The sequence below is a fragment of the Zonotrichia albicollis genome, chromosome 17, assembly GCF_047830755.1.
Source record: "Zonotrichia albicollis isolate bZonAlb1 chromosome 17, bZonAlb1.hap1, whole genome shotgun sequence".
NCBI classification, from domain to species: Eukaryota; Metazoa; Chordata; class Aves; order Passeriformes; family Passerellidae; genus Zonotrichia; species Zonotrichia albicollis.
Genome location: NC_133835.1, coordinates 2404332 through 2413623, shown reverse-complemented (window position 1 = coordinate 2413623; position 9292 = coordinate 2404332). Strand labels below are relative to the sequence as shown.

General features: G+C 48.9%; 1 protein-coding gene across 1 annotated transcript; it reads left to right on the top strand.

The window, feature by feature from the left end:
• The first annotated feature begins 1338 nt into the window (after positions 1-1338).
• On the top strand, positions 1339-6954 carry DYNLRB1 (dynein light chain roadblock-type 1). The gene is made up of 4 exons (XM_074553860.1): positions 1339-1497; positions 3932-4007; positions 5251-5418; positions 6452-6954. The coding sequence occupies exons 1-4, from the start codon at positions 1495-1497 to the stop codon at positions 6493-6495; spliced, it is 291 nt and encodes a 96-aa protein (XP_074409961.1). The 5' UTR covers positions 1339-1494; the 3' UTR covers positions 6496-6954.
• Positions 6955-9292: the final 2338 nt, after the last annotated feature.

Genomic DNA, 9292 nt, shown 5'->3' with positions numbered 1-9292 from the left:
AGGTGGCAGAGCTGTGAACAGCCACTGGAAGAAGAAACAGCCATATCTCTTGGATCCTAAAGAAGGATTTTTTCCTGCTCTCTGGCAATGCCTGATCCAATTTTGATTCTCAGCCTGTCAGCCCAGCAGTGCACAAATGACAGGACTCATTGGAGAAATCTTGTTTTCTTTAAGGAGAATACAGACTCTGACAGATTGGAGAGGCCAGTGAGCTTACCTGCTGTGTCAAATCCTGGCTTTCAGAGGGAAAAAAAAATCTAAAAACATTTTATGAGGACATGTTTTATATTTCACCCAATACCATCTCTCTGTGATCGCTGTGGGAGCTCAGTGTGAGCCCTGTGTCTGTTTGCTGATTCCAGGGTTGTGGTCCCAAAAGAAGGAGCATTCAAACTGATAGGGAGTAGGTTTAAATTGGATATTGGGAAGAAATTCTTCCCTGTAAGGGTCATGAGGCTCTGGCACAAATCACCCAGAGAAACTGTGGCTGCCCCTGGATCCCTGGAAGTGTCCAAGGCCAGCTTGGATGGGGCTTGGAGCAACCTGGAATTGTGGGTGTCCCTGCCCCTGGCATGAGATGGCTTTTAAAGGTCCCAAACCATTCTGGGACTCTGTTTTACTTCTAGCAGAGCCTGAGGTCAGAGGGAAAGTCCCAGCTGCTGCTGTTGTGTGTGTAGAACAGAGCAGGGGCTATGGGGATGCAGTTCTTGGATGTGTTACTTTGTTTTGCCATCAGACTCTGGGTCATCCTCAAGGGAGCAGAGAGCTCTCCCCTTCTCATGGCAGGGGCAGCACCCACCTTTACCCTCGGGACACGGATCCCGGGGCTGTGGCAGGGAGGTCCCCGGGCTTTAAGGGTGCACCGTGCCTTGGAGTGGCTCTGCCCCTGTCCCGGGGGGCTCCAGCAGCAGCTGAGGGGTTGCGGCCATTTGGGGGAAGGGAGAAGAACTCCGCACACCGGTTATCATGGAGTCACAGAATGGTTTGGGTGAAAGGGACCTTTAAAGGCCATCTCATTTCACTCCTGCCATGGGCACCTCCCCCTGCCCCGGGTGGCTCCAAGCCCCAGTGTCCAACCCGGCCCTGGACACTCTCAGCGATCCAGGGGCAGCCACAGCTTCTCTGGGCACCTGTGCCAGGGCCTGCCCACCCTCTCAGGGAAGGATTTCTTCTTTATCTCTAATCTAAACCTCCTCTCTTTCAACGTGAACCAAACCCAACTTGTCCTGTCACTTCAGGCTCTTGTAAACAGACTCGCCCCACCTTTCCTGTAAGTCTCTTTCAGCTACTGGAAGGGTTTCACGCTGATGTCCCTAAAGCGGGATCAGGGACCATCGCGTCCTCGGGAGCTCGGCGGGGATTTGTGCGGGCTCCGAGGGCTCGGAGGGTTCGGGGCGGTGTCTCGGAGCGGGCCCGCCCCGCGCTCCAAGCGCTTCCGGAGCAGCGCCGGGGCCGATACGGGGTGGAGGTGGAGGCGGCGGCGGCGGCTCCATCATGGTGGGTGAGGCCGGTCCGGAGTCCGGGCGGGGCCCCTGTGCCGCCCTCGGGGGTCTCTGTGCCTCCCCGGGCCTCGGGGGCTCCTGCGGCCGGCGCAGGGCGGGGCGGCCCCGGTGCCGGTCCCGGCTCCCCTCAGGCACAGGCGCTGCCCCGCGGGCGGGGCCCGGGTGAAGGCGAGACCCCGCTGCGGGGGCTGCGAGCGCCCGGCCCCGTTCGCTTCGGTTCGGTTCGGTTCGTGTCGGGCTCTGTGTCAGGCTCCCCGGCGGGGCCGTGTTTGTGCGGGGCTGGCCCGGCGCTCCCGCCCGTTCCCCCCAGCCCCGGGCCGGGAGCGCTGCGGGTCCCGGCGCTGCCCCCGCGGGGCTGCCCCGGCTCTGCCCGGCCCTGAGTCACCGCGGGGAGAGGCCGAACCCAGCCCGGCCCCGTGCCGGGGAACGCTCACTGCGAAACCTGCATTTCCTACGGCTGCCAGGGCACTGCCCTAAAGCTGGGAGCAGTCAGGAAAAAGAGACTGGGTTTGGATGTTTAATAACCGGGGCTGTATTATTGTGATTGTATTGGAGGCTTCTCCCTGCTCAGACGTGTTGCTGGCTTTTGCACGTTGATGAAATCGGGGATCAAATGTATATCAAAATTTGTAAAGGAATAAATGCTGACCAAAGTTCCAGAGGGAAAATTGAATTTATCTAATAAGATGTATTTTTTTAGGCAAACCTAGCAGTTCAATTATTCCAGATGAAAGCAGGAAGATACAGGCTGCTGTTTTACATATAGCAAAGGATATTTAGCAGCAAAATGGTGTTGAGGGAGTGTTTATTCTCCTTTTCTAGAGTGCATCTCTCCTCCTCCATGTGCTGTCTCTTGCAGTCATCCAGCCCTTCATTAAAGTGGGGTTTGTGTGTTTCATGAATTAAATATGTGATTTTGTTCTCAGTACTATTTTTGTTGGTCTGGTGAGCTGCACTGGCTTGAGGAGGAATTGGAGGAGCAGGACCCTCCCTCATCAGCAGCAGTGAACTGTCAGAGCAGATCACCCATCTGTGAGTTAGATCAGCTGAAGGTGTTAAGAGGAAGTTAAGAACTGTTATCCTTCTTTATGGATGCTGCTTTGCATCTGAAAAGGTTTGTTAAGGTCCTGTGAAGGAAAGTATTTAATCAGGACTTAAATAGTGCTAGTAAGAAGGCAGGAAATCAGATCTTAATTTCTTAATAGATTTAACATTTTTCCACTATATTTTCCCAGCATTTGTACACCCTTTTGTTTCATTCTTTGTTTAATTTCCCTTGTCTTCCATTTGAGAACAGTCCAGCATTCAGAAATAATCAAGAGTTCTGTTGAAAATGCTTGAATTTTTCTGTGCTGGGTCACACAGAAACACTTCTGCTTCATAAAGACCGGCCTGGGGGCTCCCATCTCTTATGAGCCACGGGCTGTGTTACCAACAGCACCCTGAGCAAAGTGCTGGGGCTGAGCTGGTGTTTGCTGTGTTGTGTTGGTTGTTGGATGAGGTTTGTTCCCAGGGAACAGGGGTGTGAGATCCTTGTGCCCGTTTGCTGTGCAGGAAGTGGAGAGGGCTCAGGGTGTGCAGGGAACAGAGCCTTGGCCAAATGGCCCTTGTGGGTCTCACCTGTCCTGGTTCAGGTGATTCTGGTCTCCCTTCCTAAACCATTTCTGTTTCCTTTGATGGGAATAAAAAATGCCAAATACTCATCCAGCTGTGGAAATCAGCTCAGGTGTGAGGGTTTCTCACCCTACCACAGACACCACAGTTACATTTAGATGGGTGTCTTGTGGCAGGAAAGTTGTACAGAAGGTACTGAAGCCTCCTTTGATGGTTTTTATAGAGCAGACAAAGGACTATTGCCTTGGCCTGTGTTTACATTTTTCCTTTTTTAAGGTGTAAATCATTGGCAGTGGTTACAGCCTTGCAGCCATCCCAGCACAAATCAGAATTACAAACCAGGAGTGTTCATCCATTGTTTTTCTCCTCACTTCTCTTATTTGTAATTGCTTTTGGCATTCAGTTGCTAAAAGGGAAGGTCATCTTGCACCCACAATTTATCTTTTTCCTACTTTTTTCATAAATTCCACGTCCATTTTCAAAGATGATTTTTGTTTGACACCTAAATTGTAGCAGTCTGACTGCAGCTTCCAGCTGCACGCCTTCAGCAGGAGGCTTGGGGAGGAGGAGAGAGGGGAGTTCCAGGATGATAATCACAAATGAGTGAAAAGGCAGATGGAAAATAGCTGGAAAGGTCATGCAGAAAAGGTGGCACCCAAGCACAGACACTTGGCTGTATAAACCAGTGTAGGCAGTGGCTTTTTAATCATCCCCGTGCAGCTTTGTGTTCAGCCACGTTATCCCAAAGCGCTGGTGGGAGGCAAGGAGCAGCTGTAACTCTGTAACCCTGCGTTGATTTGTGCTTTGTCTTGCAGGCTGAGGTGGAGGAGACACTGAAGCGAATCCAGAGCCAGAAGGGAGTGCAGGGAATCATCGTGGTGAATTCAGAAGGTGCCGTGTCAGCCTCACTTTCCTGACCTGTCTCTCACTCCAGCCACCCCCTTTGAGGGAGCTGCTTGTACCACTTGCACTTAGCTTAGAGTTTGGCTTTGGGAGAGGTTTTCCTGCAGTCTAAGGAGGCAGACAGTAGTCAGGCTGCAAAAGAAAATTGGTTTCCAATTTCTGGAAGCTCACATTATTATTTTAGGAAATAAAATAATTTGCAAAAGCGTTGTAACATTTGAATTATGGCAGTGTTTGAAACTGAGTCTGTAAAAACTTTTATCAGTAGCACTGAGGCTCTCACAAGATGGAAATCTTGCTGCTGGGCCTGTCCAGAACCCTGCTGGCCTGGCAGGCTCCAGGTCTTCAGCACTGTCTAGTGCTTGTGGAACTCATCAGCAAGCTGTCCCTTTGTGGAGTCTCTGAAGAGTTCAACAGACCAATTTCTTCAGAGCATCCTCAATACACTGTGAGCAGCCCAAAAATTGAATATTTCCTAGAAGTAATCCTTAGAAAAGATGACAGCAGCTACATGTGAATATACTGAGGATCACATCATGCAGCCTGGCTCCTGCTCACTGCTTTTCTATGATGGTTGAGTGGTTTGTGCTCTCTGTGCTGCAGCTGCAGGTGCTGGAACAGACACCTGGTTCTGCTCTGCAGAATTTGTTCTGACCCAGGAGCTGGGGTTTGACTGGCTTTTGGAGGGAAAACACATCTAATGGGTGGCTGAAGTGTAAGGGAGCTCTGTAAAGCTCTGGCTGAGCAGTGTGTGTGCCCTCCAGGCTGGTTATCACTGAACCAGGGACCTGCCAGGACTGCACCCCTGTTAGGGCTGAATGCTGGAGCTGTGTGATGGAGCTGCTGATGTCCCCCATAATCACTGATCCCAGCCTGGTGTAGCTCAATATCATTTAACTGGTGTAAGGGATCCTTTCTGTAGTAAAAAACGTGTCCCCAGTCAGGAGAAGAAACTGCCAACATTGGTATTTCTTCTCTCCTTTACAGATGTTTATTTTATTTCTATTTTTAACTCTCAAAATTAAAAAGTAAAGCACTGGTGCTACTTGAGGTAAACAGTTCCCACCTACACCTGTGGTCCCACATTTCTGCTTTTTCCTATTTTGTTTTTCTTCACGTTTTCCTCTTGCCTTCAAAGACTCCTGACCGCGGGTGCAGTGGCACCGCTGGTGCCCAGCGCAGGGCTGGTTCTGGAGGTTTGTCCCTGAGCCTTGCTGTCCCTGTGCTGCAGGGATTCCCATCAAGAGCACCATAGACAACGCCACCACCATCCAGTACGCCGGGCTCATGCACAGCTTCATCATGAAGGCCCGGAGCACCGTGCGCGACATCGACCCCCAGAACGACCTCACCTTCCTGCGCATCCGCTCCAAGAAAAACGAAATCATGGTTGCTCCAGGTAGGAGAGGGCAGGGGGAGAGCAGCGCTCTGGGAATCCAGCAGGATGGTTCTCACTTAAAACTGACACTGTCAGCCTGCAAGGAGTCTGCCTGCTGCTTGTGTTCACGTTGGATAATCCCTTCTCTCCAAGAAGCTGCTCTGCTTTCTGGAGAGTTGAAAGCTTTATCATTGACCTAAGTTTCCTTTGTCGTGTTTGAATGTGGCAAATCCCTTCCCTCTTTTTGTGTAGATCAAAGTAGAAAGTATTAGATAATGCTTGAGCGGGTGCTGCGCCCTCTCATGCTTTATTTTTCAGTAGAAAACCCTAGGATTTGGAAAGAAATACATTCTGGGAGGTATTTCCATTCAGAACTGTGGACTGAGTGATAAAACAAGACAGTCCTGACTTTGCAGTTCTGGGAAAAATATTAGGGCACACTGTAGCTGCAATCAGAGTCATGGTATATAGCAGCAGCAACCTTCTTTTCAGGAAACATCCTCAGTGTTGTGTTGAATTCCAGGCTGGGAAGCAGCAGGATGAGTGCAGGTCGCTCATGTGGCAGGAATTCAGCCCTGTCCCTGCGTGCCAAGCAGAGGATGGCAGCTCCCCATGGCAGGCTTGGGGCAGGGCAGATCTTAACACAGGCTCTGGTTCGTGCTGAGGCAGCCTGAGATTTCCACAGGAAGGATGGAAAGAGGAATGAGCATTGCTCCAGCAAAAACAGCTGCAGCCCCAGTGTGCCTGTGAGAGAAGGGCAGTGGCCACCATGCACCAGTGTGGCACATGCCAGTTACTGAGTTTTCTGGCACAAACTGGGTTAAATTCAGCTGCCTTGGGAATGTGGAGTTTATAAAGCTGAGAGTTTTTCTCAGTAAAACCCATAAAATAAATGACCTGACACTTGGAGCTTGTTTTGCTCATTGAGAATGAATGTCAGGGCTCTGGAGTTCCCACAGCACATCAGAGAGATGTGAAAAATGTTGGAATTTACTGTTTCTGTGAACAAATACCAGCAGTGAAAGAATAATTTTCTTTTTTTTTCCCTCTCCAGATAAAGACTATTTCCTGATTGTCATCCAGAATCCAACTGAATGATTACACTGACTCAGTCTGGTTTATTCTCTTTGCCTGTTTTATTTTCCCTGTTTTATTTTTTATTTAATGGTAAAAGATAGAGCATTAGTGTTAACTGTGCTGTGACTCTTCAGTAAGGTTTGGGGAAATTAAAGCAGGTGGTTTTGTTGTCTACAAACAGAAAAAATGTTGCTTTTTGTATCACAAGTCGTTTTGAGTGGGAGCTGGTGAGTTGGAATTGGGCAGCAAAAAATGCAACAGATTCTTTTAATAGCTAAGATAATATAATAAAATTCTAATAATTACCAAAAATCCCTTTCTTTGTATGCTTCTGTGCTTCTTTCACCACTGAGCTCTGCTTTTACACTCTTAGTTTTGAGTGGCTGTAAATATGACTGCCTGTCCTCTAGTTCTGTCTTACTCTGTTGGTTTTACTTCAAAAAAATCTGACCAAAAGAAATTAAAAAGTGTCACCAGTAACTGGTTTTGTCTTCTGTGTTTTTCTTCTCTGATTGATTGAGTTTTTCTTCAAAAACCAGAACCTTCCTAGGACTGTTTTTGTTTGTTGCTTTCTCTGAACAAGGATTTGGCACAAGGGCATGTGCTCACAATTGGCTCTTGTGCTGAAGTGTTTTCCTGCCACTTTCTCTCTGCTCCAGACAGAATTTTCATGGCTCAGGAAGGCCATTGAGCCCGCCCACGGGAGGTCTCCCACTGTCACAGCTCTGCAGCCAGTTTGATCTGCTGTTTTCCTTTAGTGGTTTTTTATTGATGCCATTAATGACAAAAAACCCCCACATGATTACTCCAGAATGCTCAAGGGGTTATTTTGATGGTTATTTTTTCTTCAGGAAAAAAAGCAAACAAGCACAAACAACAACAACAAAAATGTAGTTGTTGACTTGGGCGCTTGTGGCTTTCAGAGCCCCAGCAAGAGTGGTTGTGTGGGGACTCAGCCAGGGTGAGCTGCATGTTTGGGGTTTTCTCTGTGCATTTTCAGACCTGGACATGCATTTTCAGACTGTGTCTGATTTTCCAGGCGGTGGCCGTGACCCTGAAGGTCAGAAATGCCTGCTGGGCTCTGCAGCCCTGGGTGTCCCAGCTGCCCCTGTGACTCAGTGCTGGCTGCTGCTGTGCATGAGCTGCTGCTCCCTTTACACCAGGTCTGCTTTGAGCCATTCCATCAAAACAGGGAACAGGGTCTGGATCCTGCCTGGCCTTTGGAGCAGCTCCTCATACACAGCAGTTTGCATAATGCCTGTGATCTGCAATAACTGAATGCTGCCTCCCAAAGAAATTACCTCCAGCAAGCTGAAGTCTGAGTAAAAACTGAACACTGAGGCAAGGCAGGGAAAAAAGTGACCTCAGTGATCTCTCTCTGTTCTTTGTAACCCAGAGAAATATTTCCTTGGAAGTGGTGACCTGCTTATGGATTTTGGCTTTCCCAAGTAGGTGGCAGTGCTACTTCTCTGAACAGGAAAATCTGCAGTGTTCTGCATTCCTCTGGACACTTCCTTAAGGGCAGCTGTCCTACCAGTAGCTTGGGACAGAGAGTGCTGAGTGTTGGTTTTAGTTAAAACAAGCTGTAATAGATAACCTATTGCAAAACAAAAGATCATGGCCCTTTTCTGTTGTGTTGAGATCATAAACTTGCAGTAAAATGACTGAGCTCCTGCTGTGTGCTGGTTGGTTGGAGGGTTGGGGGTTGGTTTGGGGATTTTTTCTCAAGGATTGAGAGCAGCCTGGCATGAAATATACCTGTGGATTTGAATGAAAGGCTCTTCAGCTGGGTTTGGAGTCAAGGAGTTTATCCGATCCATCTGGGCAGGGCCTTACTTGGGCCATGTAGTGCCATCTTTACACCAGCACCCAAAATTAATTCAGATTTATTTTTTAAAACTGGCAAGAGGTGAAGGAAGCTGTAGAGCAACAACTGCCATTTAGTTACTATGGAAAAAAGTAACTAAACTAAATAGTAACTAAACTAATAAACTAAACTGAAGTTTATTTGGATCAGGACCATTAGAGGGTCACAGAGCTGGCAGCAATTTCCATGTATGAAAGTTAGGGGAGGGTTTCACTGTCCTACTTTATCATAAACAGGGTCAAAAGAAAGGATGGATGGAGCTCAGTTTTTGGTCCTGTATTTTGTGACTCTGAGCCTGGTTACTTGTATGGTAAAACTACTACCAAACTGAGGAAGAGCAGAAAAATGAGCATTTTGGTTCTGCTCCTTTTTTGTAGCCAGGATCACAGGAGGCCTGGGCAGCCTGTGCCACCTGCACCTTGGAGCTGCTCTGTGCTGGGGCTGGACACTGGCCTGGTTTGCTGTCCTGGAAAAGTCAGTTTTGGTTTTGGGGGATCCCTGTTGAAGGCTGGGGAAACATCTGCTGCTGGGAAAACAAACCCTGATGGATTAACCAGGCAATGAAAGGGAGTTTGGGGATGGCCCTGGCTGGGAAGGGCAGCACTGGAGGCCCCAGGATGAGCTGCCTCTGCTGAGATAAGGCTCTGACAGAGGAGTGGAGGTAACCCTGTAAAAGCTGAGCTTGTGGACACCTTGTGTGGATTTGTGTTGGCTCCAGAGCCCTCCCAGGAAACTCCTTCCCTGCCTAAGGGGACTGTTGAGTGTCCTCCACATGCAGGACACAGAGGAGCTGTGGCTGCCCCATCCCTGGAAGTGTCCAAGGCCAGGCTCGACAGGGCTTGGAGCAACCTGGGACAGTGGAAAGTGTGGGCAGGCATCGCCCTGATTTTTTAAGATTTTCTAAACCTTCTGATGTTTACATTCTTGTAGCAAACTTTCTCCCACACTTTC

Bases quoted from the DNA above. Each gene is read 5' to 3' on its own strand.
- DYNLRB1 (XM_074553860.1), top strand. The intron at 4,008-5,250 runs GTGCCGTGTCAG...CCTGTGCTGCAG, and splicing joins CATCGTGGTGAATTCAGAAG to GGATTCCCATCAAGAGCACC. The intron at 5,419-6,451 runs GTAGGAGAGGGC...TTCCCTCTCCAG, and splicing joins CGAAATCATGGTTGCTCCAG to ATAAAGACTATTTCCTGATT.